A 19519-nucleotide genomic window follows, 5' to 3' on the forward strand; every position below is an offset into this window, starting at 1 on the left:
GTATCACAGGGTCAGGGTTTCTATTGACAAGTGCATTATCAACAGCATTGCATTTTCACGTGCATGAAATATATAAGCTTACTGAACATACAGGTCTATGTACCCCCCCCCCCATACACACAATCATAATTACTCACATCACTAGTATCACAGGGTCAGGGTTTCCGATTGACAAGTGCATTATCAACAGCATTGCATTTTCACGTGCATGAAATCTATAAGCTTACTGAACATACAGGTCTATGTACCCCCCATACGCACAGTCATAATTACTCACATCACTAGTATCACAGACATTCAAATTCCATCATGAAATCTATTCGGCTTTCATAGTACACTGATTTTCAAGTTCAAACGCTAGTTCTTCAAAGGTGCTGAATTCCACCATCGTGCATATCGCATTCAGCAAATTAACATAAGGGCGCACATCACTGAAAAGTGATGCCAGTTTTCTCTATAAAAATGCTGTTTAAAATCATTTAAACAATTTTTGATATCTGCCATCTGTGATACACTTGTAGGATTTAATATTACTAATCATTACCAATCCAAATTTATGCAAATTTCTGCTCATTTTAATGCTTACTTTTATTATCTATGTTTTTTCTTAGAATAAAAATTAATTAAGATTTGTTCCAAGTCTACCATGTTACGATACTGATAATTCAATAAAAAAAACTTTTTAGACTGCAACAAGTCTGTCCTAAAACAATTTATTTATTTGGATAATAAATTGGACATTCAAAATCATACTTGATACACAAAGTGAATTTAATTTCAAGTTTAAAATAAATCTGGACTTAGTAAAGTCCAAAATGAAAATCTTCTCTGTTTTAAGCTTATTTACATTCATCCAATTCTTGATTTCAGCAATACACTGCATTGCCTAAGGAGCTTGATATACCCTGGGCCACTCGGCTATATGGGTGTATACACGCGTGACCATTTTTGTGAAAGAACGCGGAACGCACTTCCCAAAAATAATGGGCGTTTTTCAAGCTAGTTGAAGGTGCAAACCTGTTTTATGAAGTATATTTGAGTTCAACTTCTTTAATAGTGAGAAATCGCGCTAAATCTGTCTAGGGTCGTTTTTACCGAAAATACCAAAACTTTTTGAAATTTTGAAAACATTTCGTCTCACGTGTGTAGTGTATTATGGTTGAGTTTCCTAGACTGATGCCTTCATTCGTCAACCTTTTTACTTTATTGGGTTGACGACTGAGGAACATTATGTGTTAAAAAGTGACAGAGTTTGTAACACGATTCTGATGACATTGAGACGGCGCAACGGCGCAGTACACGGCCCCGATAATTCGTCGCGCTATGGCGCACAGCCAAAATCGCGTGATAATATTTTTACGAGTCCGCCACGACACGAACAGTAAGTTTTTCAGTTGTCATAGAGACTAGTCTATAAGTTTCCCCCCTCACTGGTACTGAACACATTATGCACCCACAAATCACGAGATCAGTGCATTGCATGGCATAGCACAACAATAAATGAAGCAAGTAGTTCAACTGCTAAGTCGAATATCGTTGTGCGAAATAAAGCATACCAGTTTCCATACATGAAATGCACAATTAAGCAAGATTATTTTAACATGTTTAAGGTGTGGTGCTATTTTGGATTTTACCCACGGTGACCTGTAGAGGTCGATGCTACAATCTTCTTGACAGATGCAGCAAACGTATTCGTCTGATCACAAGGATTACAAAATGTATAGTTTGTGCTATCTACGGCACATCGTTACTGGGTTATTACTAGGTCAAAATGTCACATTTTTCATTGGTTTGTACAGGGGTAAAACACATTGCCTGATCAGGAAATATCTATCCTACAATGCATTGCGCGTATACTTGCTCCCGTTCCGTTTAAGTATTAATTACAAGATACAGAAAATAATTAGGAAGGCTGGAACAACCATTTTATAGTAAAAGCAATGAATGATGACCTTTATTAATTAAATTTGTGAAAATTAATGGTTTTATTTAATATACAAAATAACAATGCTCACTGGCAAATAATAAAAATTAACATCAGATTTGCGTGATACAATATGTTATACAAAATATCCAAAACAAGATACGCGATCAAAAATTAAAATAAAGTGTCCATCACATAAAATTATCCAAAATGTTGGTTTGTCCGAAAGGAAAAAGAAACCACTCTGTCTATCTACTGTGTTAACCTTCTGAGATATACGGTAAAAAGTCAAAGGCCATTGACAGGACACATGCGTGTTCGTCACTACAGCTTTAGTTTCGTCACTACAGCTTTAGTTTCCTTCACCTTCGCAACACGCTATGTGGATGACTGGAATCACACTGACGGCGGAGGAGAATATTATAAAAACGGACTAATTCTATCAAGCATATATGTATAGTACGTCAACAACCGCCGGCGCGCCGCTGTCATATTCCATCGATTTACTACAGAATAATATTGTATGCTCAACATACATGTATAATTTGAAATTGTAAACATGTTAAGGGGTACTACACCCATTGATTTTTTTTGCATTTTTTGCATTTTGTGAAGAAATTACAAAAAAAATTGGACAAAGTGGTATGCAAAATGAAGGGGCAAATCTTCTCGTTTTATTGGTGGCATCGGTATCAACGTAGCTTACATGCTTTTAAAAGTAGAAGCCAAAAGGTGGTACATCACTGATGATTTAAATTCACTTCATTTTGGAAAGCTTACTATCAACGGATTTCGTTAAAATTTTGGATATGTGTTGCTAACACATTAGGGAAATAAGTTGATATGTAAAATGGGAATAAGTGGTCCCTGATTTCTTTTATGACTTCATGAACTTGGTGCTCCACAACTATCAAAAAACGAACCTGTTAAAATGCTTCTATTTTCAATGTTGAGCTATATTTTGTATTTTTAACTTGCGACATTATTTCACTGAAACTTAATTAAGCCATAGGTAACAGGTTACCACAACCATACTACAGCAATGTTGAAAAAATTGTATTTCTTGTCACCTATACCACCATATTGGGTAGTTTTCCGTAAGCTTAGCTTTTGTGATTTTGGTAACTATTTTATATTTATTTGTGAAATCCATCTGAACTAGGCATTCTAAATTGTACTCACCATTTACATCCCAAGGTATATTAGTATATCCACCTTGCACTTCTCGATATATATCCAGTTAAGACAGAATATCAAAATTATTCCTCATTCTGATATCACAGACTCTCACATGTGTATTCAAAATTGATGCTTAAATTTGACCTGAACCAATTGACCTATAACCTGACATACGGTGACCTAATAGCCTTTTCTTCTCCTAACAACACATAGTATTGACTTGACTAATGACTATATGCATCTATTGTGTAAGTGTTTATTTAATTTATTCAGTGTTATATATTTTGCATGTACCACTAGATTTTCTATACAGAGTATAACAAAGGATTTAATGTATTCTATTCATGTACCCTACTTGAACATGTTGAAAGGAATAAATTATGGTTTGTTATGAAACACAGATCTGAGTTACTAGGATACACAGTAAACATAAAATATATAGCACTAAAATGACTTACAATGTGTAAAAGCATTTTTTTTCTTCTTTTTTTTCATTTTTTTTTATTCCACATGATCCGTGCATATATCGCCTAGCTATAAATGACAAAATATTTTTTAGACCAATCAAACCAATATATGGGTGTAGTACGCCCTTAACTAATATATTTTTGTATTACGACACGTGAATAACATCCGCTAATTGCTGCCTTATGTCTAGACTGTAGCGCCGAAATCACGGGATGGCTAATTGCTGCCTTATGTCTAGACTGTAGCCCCGAAATCACGGGATGGCTAAATAGCTTGAATGAGGGTAAGGGTTTAGGTATGGTTTGGGTAAGGGTTAGGTTTAGGGTTATCTACTATACCGTAGCATTTTCCGTCTCTGCGATCAAAAAAGAATCCTCTCTTGCAATAACATTCGCGTATATTCTTTCGAACTTCACACACTTCATTGTTAGTGTATAGTAATAAGACATATTTACTGTACCGTAGCATTTTCCGTCTTTGCTATCAAGAAAGAATCCTCTCTTACAATAACATTTGCGTATATTCTTTCGCTCTTCACACACTTCATTATCGTCACATTCATTTGATTGACAATCTGGATTGTTTGCCGATGTACAATTACATTTCTTCGTACAATCAGTTGAAATATAACTTTCACCAAGCTGGAGAATAAAAATCAAATACGTTAAAAAGTTCTTTATATTTCAATTTCTAACAGTCGGTAGGCCTTACATTAACAACACAAGCGAAACTATAAATGTAAAACAAGTAATAGTAGCCATTTGATGCACCATTTTCACCCTTTTTTGAGCTATTTATTATTTTCTAACCGCACATGTTTATGCGTTTCATTCACGGACCCGACTTTCGGCCCGCTGGATTTAGGCATGGACCTACTCAATTACGTTTACTTTTACTTTCTCATTTTTTCCCATGTTTTCCCAGTCCAATTTCAGCACCTTTTGGCAATAGAATAAGTTTATGGTCCAGTAACTGGTGAAATATGAAATAAAGTCGCGCGAAGTGCGCAAACATTGGCAGGAGAGGCCATGTGATTTTTATGGGGCAAAATTTGCTAGTTGTCCCCCCTGACCCCCTGTGGAGTCGCCCCTGTCTGTTATATAGGCTATCTAAGTTATATTATTAGGAGGGCTTGCATTCCTTTAATTTTAATAATTGCTAAAAAATGAGGGTGGTACAAATAGTACAAAGTTTACCTAAAAAGGAAAAAGGGTACTAATAGTGGTTTTGTATAAAATTCAAAGAAAATCAAAACATGTTGACAGATTTAAGATATTACTAACAATTCTTGTTTAGGTTTGATCAATATCATGAAACTTTTACAATGAACTTACTGGGATGAAATTCGAGTCAACAAAGCATCCAGGCGCTACGGAAAACATAAATAAATAACAAAACAAATAAAACGTTATACTCAAGTCCTTTTATCTTTTCAGTTTCTGTTAGTCTATTGTTCAGAAAAGCATATTTTTTCCATTTTACAGGAGATGCATTTTTGTGTTTCACTAGTTGGTATACGTTTTTATCTATAAATATGACATAAAATTTCAATTAAAAAAGGAGATTGCGGCAGGTATATTTCTAATTATCGTTGGTGGGTGGTTAGTAGACTGGGAGCCCAGAAGATTCAATCAGCTCAGAAGACACAAAAGGTTATGTAAGTATAGGGCCAAGATTCAATATTCCATATTGCTGCCGCTGTACGGGCAGCCTGGGGTCACAAAATAGGGAGCCAAAATATGCATTTATTCAGCTCATGAGACGGGGGCCCTGTACGGGGGCCCAGACAGTAGCCTCAAAGGGTCCGATGTCCCATAACTGGTTATTCAGCAAAAGAGACAAAAGGATGGATATTTTTAATTGGAACTATTGCACATAGGTTTACAAAAACGCTAATAACAGCAACTCGTCCCTGTATGGCCCAGACAGTAGCCTCAAAGGGCCCGGTATCCCATAACTTGTTATTCAGCTGAAGAAACAGGTGGATGGATCTTTTTGAATTGGTACTATTGCACATTGGAGCCTACAAAAATTACCAATGACAGCAATTTTTTCCTGTACGGGGGTCCAGACAGTAGCCTCAAAGGGCCCAATGCCCCATAAATGGTTATTCAGCTGAAGAGACACATAGACTGATTTTATTTAAAGCCATATTATAACATTTGTTGAGCAGAACGCCCTCAAAAAATTTTTAATTCTGGTTTTTACACGATTGTAATGTACTTTAGTCAATAAAGATACTCTGCAAAAATCAAAACTTTAGGTGCTGTAGTTTTGTCAAAATCGCGATTTTAAATAAAACGATGGAACCGGCGTTTTATTATTACGATGGAAATATAAGTCAAACACATATGCACAGTACGTACACGGCGTGCGGGACACACATCACACACACCCCGATGATCGTACCGTATTACAACCGTGGGAGTAACATGCATGGGCGCTAGTAGTAAATTCCAATTTTCTATGCTTTACCTCACTTGTTCGGCTCAAAATTAGAAGGGACATATCTAACAGTTTTATGGAAAATAAATACTAATCTATTTTTACAGAAATGTTATAATATGGCTTTAATTGGAACTATTGGGGTCTACAAAAATACCAATGACAGCAACTTTTTCATGTACGTGGAAAGCCCAGACAGACGCCTCAAAAGGCTCGATGTCCCATAACTGATTATTCAGCCAAAGTGACACATGGATGGATCTTTTGTAATTGGAACTATTACATATTGTGGTGTACAAAAATACCAAAAACAGCAACTTTGTCCTATACAGGGGCTAAGACAGAAGCCTCAAAGTGCCTGAGGCCCATAACTGGTTATTCAGCCAGCATCAGATAGCTACTTTATCAATACCAGTATCAAAAATAGATAACTATTTCAGCAATACCAATGTCAGCAGTAGTCAGTCAGTAAATAGCAACTTCATCAATATCAATATCAGATGCAGGTAATTACTTCATCAATAACGATATCAGCAGTAGTAAAAATAGCTACTTCATCAATACCAATATCGGCTACTTAATCAATATCAGCAATAGATAGCTACTTCGTAGCATATTTTAAAGCCTCATTCGGCACAATGCGACTTTATTCCCTCATGTTATACCAATTTTGATTGAAAAAAGAGAGCATTTCAAAATTAACACTTCCTTCTTTCAGGGTGATACCCACTGCATTTTTAACAGGCTCCCTACAGTTGGCTGAATAGCCAGTTATGGGACATGGGGCCCTTTAGGATACTATCTGGGCCCCGTATAGGAAACAGTTGCTGTCATTGGTATTTTGTAAACCCCAATATGCAATAGTTCCAATACAAAAGATCTGCGTGTCTCTTTGGCTGAAATCTTTTTTGCTGCTTTTTTAAAAGCTAGTGTGAACACATTTCAAGAACTTATATAGGCACTTGATTATATAGGCACTATAAAAGCAAACCACATTTGCCAATCAGTGGTCCACGGCAGCTTAAGAACAACAAGAGTCAAGGGTACAGTAAAGCATCAGACATTTGAAATAAGATGCTTTAATATGCACTCTGCTCTTAAACATGTTGGAGGATGGTGCGCCGTTGTCAGATATGTCTTCGACTACCCCATCTGGTAGGCTATTCCAAACGTGAAATTAAGTGTGGATGAAGGTCCTGCCAGTAGGCATGGTTCTAGAAACTGGTACTGTGAGAGCATGGAGAGGCATGGACAAGCTTGGACGGGTAGCCCTTCTGACTATAAATGACCTTAGTAGCTGTGCCTTCAGATCTGGTGGGCAAAAGCTGGTGTGCATTTTATAGAGGACTGTTGTTGCAACCACTTGAAGTCCTTGATAGAGAAATGTGATGTTCAGCTCTGTACTTGCTTCCTCTTCTCTCACGCCTATGATTAGAAGGGTCTTCTTCTGAATAAGAGTCTAGTAATCCTAGAGTGGTGGTGCTGGCACTCATCTAAGAGAGTGAGGCGTATTCCATCACACTGCAAACTTGAGCCTTGTAAACATTTGCTATGCTCTGCCTCTGACATCAAGTTTATTTGCAACCGCCCAGCTTCTGTCCTGCTCTGGATGAGACGTTGTCCAGGTCAGCTTGCTGTCGACTGTGACTCCCAGGATCTCCAGCTCCTATTTCTCAGCCAGTTTGGTGGTACCAAACAGAATATTTAACTTGGTTGGATTACTCTTTCTTAATATTGTCATTGCCTAACGTTTCAATGTCTCTAAGGTCACCATCCGTCTGTCATGCCTATCTGCCCAAATCCTCATTTTCTCCATCAGGTCTCTGTTCAGGCTATCAGTCTCTAGGTAAAATCTCACAAAACAAGGTGGAATTATCTGTGTAGAATTAGAATTGGGTTTCACACTCATCACCCAGGTCAGCAATGATGACAAAGAACAAAAGTGGGTTCAATATTGACCCCTGTGATGTATTGTGGTATGGCCTTAATCCAAACGGTCTATCTGATATCAGTTGGTATCCAAGGAGGTACTTCTGAAGTTGGTATTGCATATTGTACAGTATATAACAGCCTCCTTGATCTTGCTGATGATGCAGAGATGGGGCGGTACATAGATGAATTAGACTTCGAATCTCTTGTGAATAGGGATAATGCAGACTTCTATTGGAGAAGCAAAGCTCAAACATCAGACTGAGTGGTCTTGCAAGTGCTACTGTTTAGGACCAAATACAGGAAAAAAGTTGCTGTTATTGGTGTTTTACTACAATATGCAATAGTTCCAATTCAAAAAGATCCATCCACGTGTCTCTTCAGCTGAATAACCAGTTATGGAATATCGGGCCCATTGAGGCTACTGTCTGGGCCCTCATACTGGAAAAAGTAGCTGTCATTTGTATTTTTGTAATCCCCAATGGATAGAAGTTCCAATTCAAAAAGATTCATCCATATGTCACTTCAGCTGAATAACCAGTTATGGGGCATCGCGCCCTTTGAGGCTACTGTATGGATCTCTGTACAGGAAAGAGTTGCCGTCATTGGTATTTTTGTACACCCAAATGTGTTATAGTTCCAATGCAGACAGATTCATTCATGTATTTCTTCAGCTGAATAACACTATATGGGCGGGCCTCTTTGGGGCTACTGTCTGAGCCCCCATACATTCCAAAATTGCTGTCATCGCTATAGGCATGAAAAATATCCTCCTGGGAGTGATATTTATCAAATTTTGTCCATGTGTCGCATGAGCTGAATAAATGCATATTTTGACCCCCTATTTTGTGACCCCAGGTTGCCCGTACAGGGTGTGACCAGGCAGCAATATGGTATATTGAATCTTGGCCTATATTAACATATCCAGGCCATTAAACCTTTTGTGTCTTCTGAGCTGAATAAATCTCTTCTGAGCTCCCAGTATATAGAGCCATTATTAGTGGATTTCTGTACGGTTATAAGATTCAGATTAACATCTAGAAAATTAACTTATTTAAAGGAAATCTGTACCATAAACTAATCAATGGCTATATAGTTGCAGTAATAATAAAAACGACAAACAGTAAAAGTCCCAAGCTTATATGCGTCCAAATAAAGGAGAAATTCTTAATTCCTTACGACGATCAGCGGTCAGTTTGCAATCAATGGTGGCTGCCATATTGATACCCGATGTATTTTTTTATTACGCTGTAACGATACCCCGATTTTGAAACCTGAGAAATCCGTGCCACAAGCCTCGTCCTTCGTGGACTTTGGTGACACGAAGCGAATACTACCAAAGTTCAGATTCAACATTCGTTCAAAAGAAAACGCGACAATTTTTACCCATAAAACTACAGAAGAACATAAAAAAATGTATTTTAAGTAATCTTTATGATCAACAATGTCTTTTGAGAACGAAAAGTGTAAAAACAACACTAAAAACCAAAATTCGTCGCGAATGCCACACAGCAACACACGCTCGCCGAAGGTAGCCGTGGGTCTGTGTGAAAGGTTACACTACCGCTTGTGGCAGAAAGGATTCGCAAGCAGCTATCATGGCGGCTTCCTTGAATCGCAGAAACGAAGGATTAAAAGTGTTCTTTAATCTTTGTTATAAATATTCCGAAATTCATATAGACCGTTTGGTATGTTTAATTTAGGGGTATATACCATTGATTAGTTTATGGTACAGATTTCCTTTAAGGTTTGTTTTATCAATGCCGACCAATGTTTCATATAAGACGATACAGATGAAACTGTATACATTTAGCAAGAAAATGGATATCCGACTTGTTTCGGTGTTGGAAAAAATGTCATACTCATTATATTATATACTTTTTTACTTTTTCTTTCTTCAAAATCCGCACGTAAGTGGGTTATAATATTACTCTACGACAAGGTTAGATACCCGTTTATGGTTTCTTTTATAAGAATGAAATGTCTTATTGAATCAAGGCATAGTCTTTAATTTTTTTAATAGACTGCACAGAAGAAACATTTAAACAAACTTCTGAAACGTAAATAATGGTAGCTTAAATGACAGCATCAAAATTTGGCTGAAAATGTTAAATTGAATAAATCAATGATGTATTGTTAAAATTATAGCATGTTTTAAAATTATATAAAATTATATCACATATCTAATGAGGCTGCTTGATATGTTTGGTTGAAAAACAAGATTTTTTACTTTTGTAGACTATGACATCATGGGAGCTCTCAAATTACCTGTTATAGTTACGTTGAACGATGCCGAACATTCATTGTTGGAAGGATCTTTCCCTGTATAAGTTACCTCATGGATGCCATATCCGAAAGGTTCTCCAGAATTGTAATTTGATGTAAGTGCTATCTGTTCACCAGAATTGTCACTTGCTGTGGGTGGAGGCCACGTCACGACAGCTGTCGCTTGATTGGGGTCAGTGGCTTTAGATATATCAGAAGGCATACCGGAGATAGCACAGGGTTCTTCATCTGTTGAAACAATCAAAAACAAGTCAAATGAGGTACTATACGGAAAGTGAAGAGCTGAAGCTGGGATGTCCAGGTCACTTTATAATCTTGAACATAGTTGCACTCATTTACCCTGGGATGTCCAGGTCACTTTATAATCTTGAACATAGTTGCACTCATTTACCCTGGGATGTCCAGGTCACTTTATAATCTTGAACATAGTTGCACTCATTTACCCAGGGATGTCCAGGTCACTTTATAATCTTGAACATAGTTGCACTCATTTACCATATGGGAAGTTCTTGGTTGATCTGGCAATTGAAAAGAACCTGATTTGTGCTAACACTTATTTTAGGAAGAGGAAAAGAAAGCTGTGGACTTTCTGCAGCCCAGCAGGAAGCAGGTATCAACTGGATTATATCCTTCTTCGTAAAAAGTGGAGAAACAGCCTACTAAACGCAGAAGCATACAATACCTTCTAAAGTGTAGGATCAGATCATAGAATTGTGACATCAAGGATCAGACTCAGCCTGAGAAAGACCAAGACCCTGCCTAGAGGGAAGAACCATGACTGGAAAACACTCTGCTCAGACTCCAAGCTTCAGTAGCTATATACTGTTGAAGTACACAACAGGTTTCAACCCTTGGAGGAAGTGGAGGAAACAGCTACTGAGAGGTATGAAAGATTCATAAAAGCCAACAGTGTAGCAGCAGAAAAGGTGATACCAGTTAAAAAGAAGAATAGGAAGGTGCGGCTTTCAAGTGATATTAGAGTGACGAGAGCAAGAGATGACATCAGAGTAACCTATGATGCGTACCAGTTGGATGCAACTGAGGAAAACAGACACAGATATAAGGAAGCCAAGGCAAACTTAGAGGAAGCATATAATACTGCTACGGAAGAAGATCTAAGTAAAAGGCTAAGAGCAGTTGAGGAAGCGCATGACAACTGCAAGCATGGACAAAGCTGGAAGCTGATTAATGAAATAACCGGAAGGAAAGCATCAATGAAAGGTCAGCTGAAGGGAGACACACAGAATGATTAACAACTGGTTCACCCAATTTAAAGATCTTCTAGGTAGCCCTCCAGAAATAGATGGAGAAGATGAGGATATTGTACCAGTGGCCAAGGATCTAAACATCAATGTGGCACCATTTAGTCAGGAGGAATATGCAAAGGCAAAGACTGCACTGGTAGAAAGGAAGAGTTGTGGAGGGGATGGCATTCCACCAGAGGTACTTAAAAGATGTAATCTGGATGGCATAGTGTTAGAGTTTTGCAACAATGCACTGATTAAAGGAAGTAAGCCTGACCAGTGGTCTATCCTTAACATAGTACCAATTCCTAAGTCAGGAGATCTTAGTCAAGCAGAAAACTATCGAGGGATAAGCTTAAGCTCAGTTGTAGCCAAGATATTCAACAAAATGATTCTCAATAGGATCAGGCCTGAAGTAGACAAAGTGCTTAGGATCAGCCTGCAATAATAACTTTCATAGTCTTCAGGAAAGCCTTTGATACCATTCATAGAGGAAAGATGCTGCAAATTATCAAAGCCTATGGAATCCCTAATCAACTTGTGGAAGGTATAGCAAGAATGCATGAAGATACCAAGGCAAAAGTAGTTTCTCCAGATGGAGAAACTGATCTGTTTGATATACTTGCTGGTGTACTGCAAGGAGACACCCTTGCCCCATACCTCTTTTTGGTGGTTTTGGACTACGCATTCGAAGGCAGAGAAGAGCAGCTTGGATTCCAGCTGGAAAAGAGAAGAAGCAGACGAATAGGACCTGAAGTGCTAACAGATTTAGACTTTGCAGACGACATAGCCCTACTTTCAGAGGAATCCACTAAGCACAAGAGCTACTGCAAAGGGTTGAATCATCTGTTGGAAAAGTTGGCCTCAAAATGAATGCTTCAAAACAAAGTTCATGTCATTCAACCATAGTCAAGAGATATCTATGCAGACAAACAATGGCACCAAACTAGATGAGGTGAGCGACTTCAAGTATCTGGGTGCATGGATGGCTAGCACGGAAAGACGTAAAACACGCACAGCAGCTGCATGAAGAGCATGTAACAGCCTCAACAAAATCTGGAGGTCAACTCTCCCAAGGAAATTCATGACTCGTTTATTTTCTGCTACCGTCGAATCTGTACTAATCTATGGATGTGAAGCATGGACCATGTCTCCCAGATTATGTACAGAACTTGATGGTTGCTAATGCTTAGAGCAGTTTACAACATCAATTGGAAGCAGAACATCACAAACAAAGAGGTGTATGGGGACCTACCGAAACTTTCACTGAAGATCATAGAGAGGAGGACACGTTTCGCTGGGCATGCATACAGAAGAAAAAATGAGCCTGTAGCCAAGCTGATCCATTGGACACCAAAACATGGAAACAGAAAACCTGGCAGACCCCTCTAACATACGTGGATGTATTGAAACAGGACACTGGACTGGATGTTATGGATTTGGGAACGGCCATGCAGGACAGAAGGGTTTGGCGTAATGTTGTAGTTCGAGGACACCACTCATCTTAAGCAAGTAAGCAAGTAAGCATTTACCCTTAGTTTTGAGGTAGGCACAAATAGTAAACAGAAAAATTCAACTTTAAAAAAATATTTCAGTAATGAGATTTGAACATTAAACTTGTCTATAGCCGGGGCCCATAGGGTAAACACAGATTTGGGTCAAAAGTCATTAATGGGATATGGTTCTGGTACATAACCAAATATCTTCAAAATGCTTCTTTTCAGACATATTACATGGTACAGAGATGCGACTGACACATAATACATTGACATTTTATGGGAATAAACACAGATTTTGAGATCAAGGTCATGCAGGGGTCAAAAGGGGTTGATTACTGAAAATCACCTTAAAATTCACTATTTGTTGCATATTAAGTGCTGTGATCATCAGAATAATGCCAAAATGGCTCTAGCATTAAGTGCCTATATGGTTAATATCAGATTAGGCTTAAACATGGGGAGGGTTGTTGTGGAGTCAAAATGGGTAAAAGTCTAAAGTTGGTCCTTGGTCCTGATTCAAAATATGATGGAGGTAATTTTAGGTCACTGAAGATCAAACCAAACGTGAAAATGGGTACAATTATCAAGATCAAGATAACAAAGGGTTCGTTATCTGTTGAAACAATCAAAACTTGGATAAACTATCGAAATGTTGAATGTGTCAGAGAAGGTGTTATACTAAACTGTTTTGGTTGAAAAACAAGTTTTTACTTTTGTCAACTATGAGCTCTCAAATTACCTGTTATAGTTACGGTGAACGATGCTGAACATGTATTATTGGAAGGATCTGTTCCTGTATAAGTTACTACATGGGTGCCAATTCCGAACGTATCTCCAGACTTGTGATATGATGTAAGTGTTATCTGTGCACCAGAATTGTCACTTGCTGTGGGTGGAGTCCACGTCACGACAGCTGTCGCTTGATTGGGGACAGTGGTTTGAGATATATCAAGAGGCATATCGGAGATAACACAGGGTTCGTCATCTGTTGAAACAATAAACTTGGATAAACTATTGATAATAATTGAATGTGTCAGAGAAGGTGTTATACTATATAGGAAAATGTGGGTACTTAATACCGATAGTCAAGAGCTATAAGGAGGACGTCGAGGTGATAATAATCTTGAACAGATCATTTACCGATTTCCTTTTGCAAATTAAACGAATTGCTAACTAGGCCAATCAAATTAAGGAAAATCAGGGCTTAACCCATCACTTATTGTAACAGAACCCATTTAATCTTTTGCATGGGGTGAAATTTCAAAGATGGTCAAATCTTGTTTAAGACCGTAACAATGTCTTCCTCTTATCATAAGGATTCAGAATAAGTATAGTTTGACCAGTCTCCGACATTTACCCCTAAAAGGCTTTTGAGGTAGAAAAACGGTGGTTTTTTTTCGACGGGAATAACCTATGATGAAATTTTATCAGTTTCGCCGTCGAGCAATGATTAAAGGAGGAAATAGGAAAAGTGATCCCACCCGGGAATTGAACCCAGGACCTCTGGTTTACGAGACCAGCGCCTTAACCACGTGGCCACAGGAGCTTCATGATTACGCAATCCAATTGAATACTTTAGTGAGAAATACAGCTATTATGATCATGTCAACATTTGAAATATTCTTGTGTACGCACATGTGAAGGTTGGATGCGGAACATGTGCCGGTATGAGATATCTACCATTCCAACATTAAATCCCCGTGCCGTTTTTATTGGTACGAAAACGAATTTGTATTGAAAAGTTAAAGCAATCATAGCAGATGACATCGATAGGAATACAACATTTCCAAAAGTAGTTTTATTATCGTATAGGTGAATCAATTTTAATGGCGATATATTAAAACAAGAAGAGTCTTTCAAAAAGACACAGTTCACGGATCAGGTGTATAGTAATTTGTTCTAACTTTCCATTTTCATATCTAACCTACTCTGCACTGATCTTACAATAAATTAGAGATTTGAGGCATATATGATACCTACATTCTGACTCTGGCTTATAACTCTCCATCCAGCAAGAAACTCATTGAAATACAAACTTTCAAATCAATAGGCCTATCACTATCATGGAATTCAATTAATATACCATGCAGATAATAACCATGGCCCAATAATTATTTAGGCTCCAATTAAGATAAGCAAACATTACTGGGTAGATAACAGGAACTAAGTGGTGTCAGTTGGAGTATTAAATTGAGTAAATCGCCTGTATCAAAATAGCAGTGTATTGTTCATATATGCAGTAAATAAATATGCTCAGCCTTATCCCAAAATAAACAATAGCGTTGACCTTACCTATGCCCAGCGAGGTCACGTCACACTTCCGGTGTGGTTTGCCCAGAACTCCAAATAATTTTCGGAAGCTTATAACTCTCCATCCAGCAAGAAACTCATTGAAATACAAACTTTCAAATCAATAGGCCTATCACTATCATGGAATTCAATTAATATACCATGCAGATAATAACCATGGCCCAATAATTATTTAGGCGCCAATTAAGATAAGCAAACATTACTGGGTAGATAACAGGAACTAAATGGTGTCAGTTGGAATATTAAATTGAGTAAATCGCCTGTATCAAAATAGCAGTGTATTTCGCGAGGTGCGGCGTAGCCGCACCCGCCCTATATTTGTCTGACTATTGGCCTACTTTTTCACATGCAGTGTTGCAGAAAATATTTGTGGTGGTTATATACCCAAAAACCCACAGTGGTGATAGTTTACGGCGAGTTTTGTAATTATTACTTGATTTTGATATTTAAGTAACACGATAAAGTCATCATAGGCAGTAATGTGTTTGTTTTAAAAGAAATAACAAAAATAATTATTTAAGGAATAGAAATACTATTTGGAAATTGCAGCAAGATTTGCAGATGTCTTTATTTGAACAGTACCAGTTCTCCAGTTTTGCTAGTTTTCCTAATCTTTGGGCTAAATTAATAGCATCGTAAAGGTCATAATTTTATACTGACAGCTTCGCGATGTACTTTATAGCTTGTATGTGCATTGTGTTCTGTGTGTACATAGGCTATTTACTTTTCAAATCTTGTGACAAATTATTCTTGCTGATGCTTCTATAATGTATTATAGACAAATTATTATATGCATGTGCAGCCCTGTCCTGCATGTATGTAGCACCAGTAGAAATGGCCCAGGTTGAATAAAATAAATAAACCTTTGAATGAATAATTGAATATTTTATTCCCTGGATTATATTTGTTGGGACAAAATAATGATATAGTTTGACGCTTTGAAATACAGTTATGTTAATCATGATCAAACTTTTCCCCTCATAAGTCGTATCAAAACAATATATTGAAGAAATAGATATGACAGATTTTGAAACTTTGACATGGAAAGATACCTGGGAAAGATAGCCCAGACCTGTTGTCTCACCAGAGAAGATGAGCAGAAGTCTTCCCATCTGATGATAAAAAAACTCTAGGTATGATAACGAAAATGTTTTAAATAACTATTATCTACAAAATTTATAACAATGTTTTATATAAAATGGTAATATAAAACGTTATGATGTGAAGGGTTAATTTAAAAAATCAGGGAAAATCTGTTCCAACTGACCAGCAGGGAACCAAAGGATGGATCCAAACGGATATAACAGTGTCACACTCACACTAGCAATTGATAAGATTAAAAGCAGGGCAAATATGACACAACATGATCCAATGGGGAATAACATAAACGAAACTATCTTAACTTTGTTTATACGTTTTGTGTTATTCCCCATTGGAAATCGATGTTGTGTAATATTTTCCTGCTTTTTAATTGTGAAGGGTTACTCATTCTTTCATTTCTCTTGACAATTTTTTCATTTGCTCGCCCTATTCCTTTTAAAGGAATTTTTATTCATATATGCAGTAATATGCTCAGCCTTATCCCAAAATAAACAATAGCGTTGACCTTACCAATGCCCAGCGAGGTCACGTCACACTTCCGGTGTGACGTGCCCAGAACTCCAAATAATTTTCGGAAGCGACAGACAAATTGCAGGAAAGCGTGCCAATTTAAGCTTCCTGTAATATCTATTGCACATAACATACGAAGTCACAAACTTACAAACTTCAATATGCACTTCAAATACAGCAGACCAGCTGTTAATTATTACCGATCCTGTAGAATAACTTACATAATCGTCAAATTCGTGGAATCCCGTTGCTCAGAATTGCAAATGTCATTTTTATCTGTCAAATGCGCTGTGGATGTGCTCAAAGATTTTATGATATGCTTCATTAAATCACAGGTGTGAAACTGACTTTATACCACTCGCTCGCTTTCGCAGAAAAGCGAAGCCTCCGGCTACCTCGTGGCACTGAGGCATGACGTCATCATGGACGTGTGCAAAATTTCCGACGGGCGCCTTATTTATTTATAACCCGTTTTGTGATTGGTTTAAAAACCATTCATTGCAATCATAAGCCAATCAATGAACGCGACGGCCTTTTACGGTATAAATTAATGTGACCCGCCAGTAAAGTACGTCTAACCTGATTGGTTAACAAAACTACTTTGATAATTGCTAAGCCAGTCAGCGTGCTCGATGCTTAACAACCTCGTAGAGGTTTTCAAGAGGCGAATTCACGTGGTGATCCAGCGATCGAGTATAAATTTAACATGACAACTGCTCCCGCAGGACATTTACACAATGAAATAATGAATTATTTATGACATGGGCTGGATTTTACGATCGAGGTAAGGTTTTCGGCCTGTCCCTGCGTGAATATCCTTAGTTTTCAGCATCAAAGATACTTGCGATGACCAGTTTTTTGCGGACACTTTGATAGCAGGTAACTTTTATAGGTCATAGGGCAGAAACGATAGTTGTACAATTGTACAAAATATACATTTTGTTATAGGCCTATCCCCCTCTCGGCTTGCCAAAAATTGCTTCCACCCTCCCTTTCGTTAGGTCAAAAAATGTTTACCTTTAGGTAGCATACCTTGGAAACAGATTATAATCACAGACTCACAGTAACTTATTAGGCTAGAGAGGCAAAATATGCAATATTATTACAATCAAAATATGACGTCACTACCAAACTCCAGGTGTCAAACGAAGAGGTGTTGGATCGAAGAGGTGTTGGATCTCGCTGTAGGCCTATGCCGTATTATTCCGGGGGTGGGTGGGGGGGGGGGTGTCACTCACATGTAAAGGTGGTACGGGTATGTCCAGCGGTAAGTGGTCCCTTTTCAGGCTCTCCGGCAGTTCCTTAGTTAACACATTTGCATCATGCTCCAGTTCATGGAGCCTAACACTCTGAAAATTGTAGCTCTTTAGCTCAAATTTGGAAACATTTTGAATTTGTTAGCTCCAAAGCCTATAATTTGGTCCAATTTTAGTTCACAGACCTCCACAAAAATGTTGAAATTTCAGTTCATCAAGCCCCTATATTGCCCCCAAATCAGTTCTTATAGTTCCCAAAGTTCGGCGCCACACACCCCTATCAAAATTTAACTTGAGTGCCCCAGAGTATTATTATTATTCATGTACATTCTAGACTTGTATCTAACAAAGCAGTCATGTCAAAACAAACGAATATGATTAAAATCCATTTAACCAATTAAAGATATAACTGAAAGCAATCTTAATTGGAAATTTAAACTTATGGTCTCAACACAAAATTAAGACGTACCTCAAATTTTCGGTCACAACTTTGACCTTCATCTGGAGACTGGCAACCCAAGTTTGGGATCAGTGACCTTTTGGACACTTGACCCCAAAACCAGGTCGTACACTCTGGGTAACTTGTATCGGCCCCCGTCGCGGTTGAGAGATGGTTGGTTGACTCTGATGTAAATTGACTCCTTCACACCCCTTTCAAAGTATCTAGCGTCCCGGACGAGGATTTTGACCTCATCCAAATCAACTTGGTGGCCGGGGGATTCAATGTGGATGTGCTGGGAGACTTCCGACGAGGTAGTACTCGGACGACGGTGTTCTGAGAATCTGGTTTTCAAAGATCTTTCAGTCTCACCAATGTATGATTCTGAACACTGGTCCTTCAGGGTTTCCCCTGACAGGGGATGTAATAAATTGGTCCGGTAATGTCTTTCTTCTCAGTTTTGTCTTTAGGTGAGACAAGTAGCTGCCTCAGAGTTTGAGTGGGTTTAAAGCAAACTCTGATACCGTAGGTGCCGAAGATTCTTCGTAGGGCTTCGGAAGTTCCTTTAACGTAGGGCAGAACTACTTGTCCTTTTGTCTCAACGTTTGTATTCTTCTGGTTACTGTTCTTAGATTTCACTTCTTTTGCTTTCTTAGCTTTGTCAAAGGACCAGTTCGGATAACCGCACTTCTTTAATGCACTGTTAATGTGCGATTTCTCCTCCGCTATGTCCTCTTGCTCAGATATGATACTGTCCGCTCTGTGGTGAAGAGTCTGGATTACACCCAGTTTTTGCTGGACAGGATGATTTGAATCAAAGTTCAAGTATGGGTCGGTTTCCTATAGATTTTGATTTTTAGTGTACCGTCCATTTGGATGACTGTATGAGTGTCGAGGAATGCGAGTGACCTATTTTCCTCGCCTTCTGT

General features: G+C 38.1%; 1 protein-coding gene across 1 annotated transcript in view; it reads right to left on the reverse strand.

The window, feature by feature from the left end:
• Positions 1 to 3881: 3881 nt before the first annotated feature.
• LOC140160458 (uncharacterized) overlaps positions 3882 to 19519 on the reverse strand; it is a 39963-nt gene continuing 24325 nt past the window's right edge. Inside the window, exons 6-9 of the mRNA XM_072183693.1 lie at positions 13714 to 13959; positions 10214 to 10459; positions 4906 to 4940; positions 3882 to 4212 (exon numbers count right to left, since the gene is read on the reverse strand). Coding sequence (XP_072039794.1) covers positions 3904 to 4212; positions 4906 to 4940; positions 10214 to 10459; positions 13714 to 13959 — 836 coding nt within the window. The 3' untranslated portion in view covers positions 3882 to 3903. The remainder of the gene's footprint in view (positions 4213 to 4905; positions 4941 to 10213; positions 10460 to 13713; positions 13960 to 19519) is intronic.

The sequence above is a fragment of the Amphiura filiformis genome, chromosome 9 (assembly GCF_039555335.1).
Source record: "Amphiura filiformis chromosome 9, Afil_fr2py, whole genome shotgun sequence".
Lineage (NCBI taxonomy): Eukaryota > Metazoa > Echinodermata > Ophiuroidea > Amphilepidida > Amphiuridae > Amphiura > Amphiura filiformis.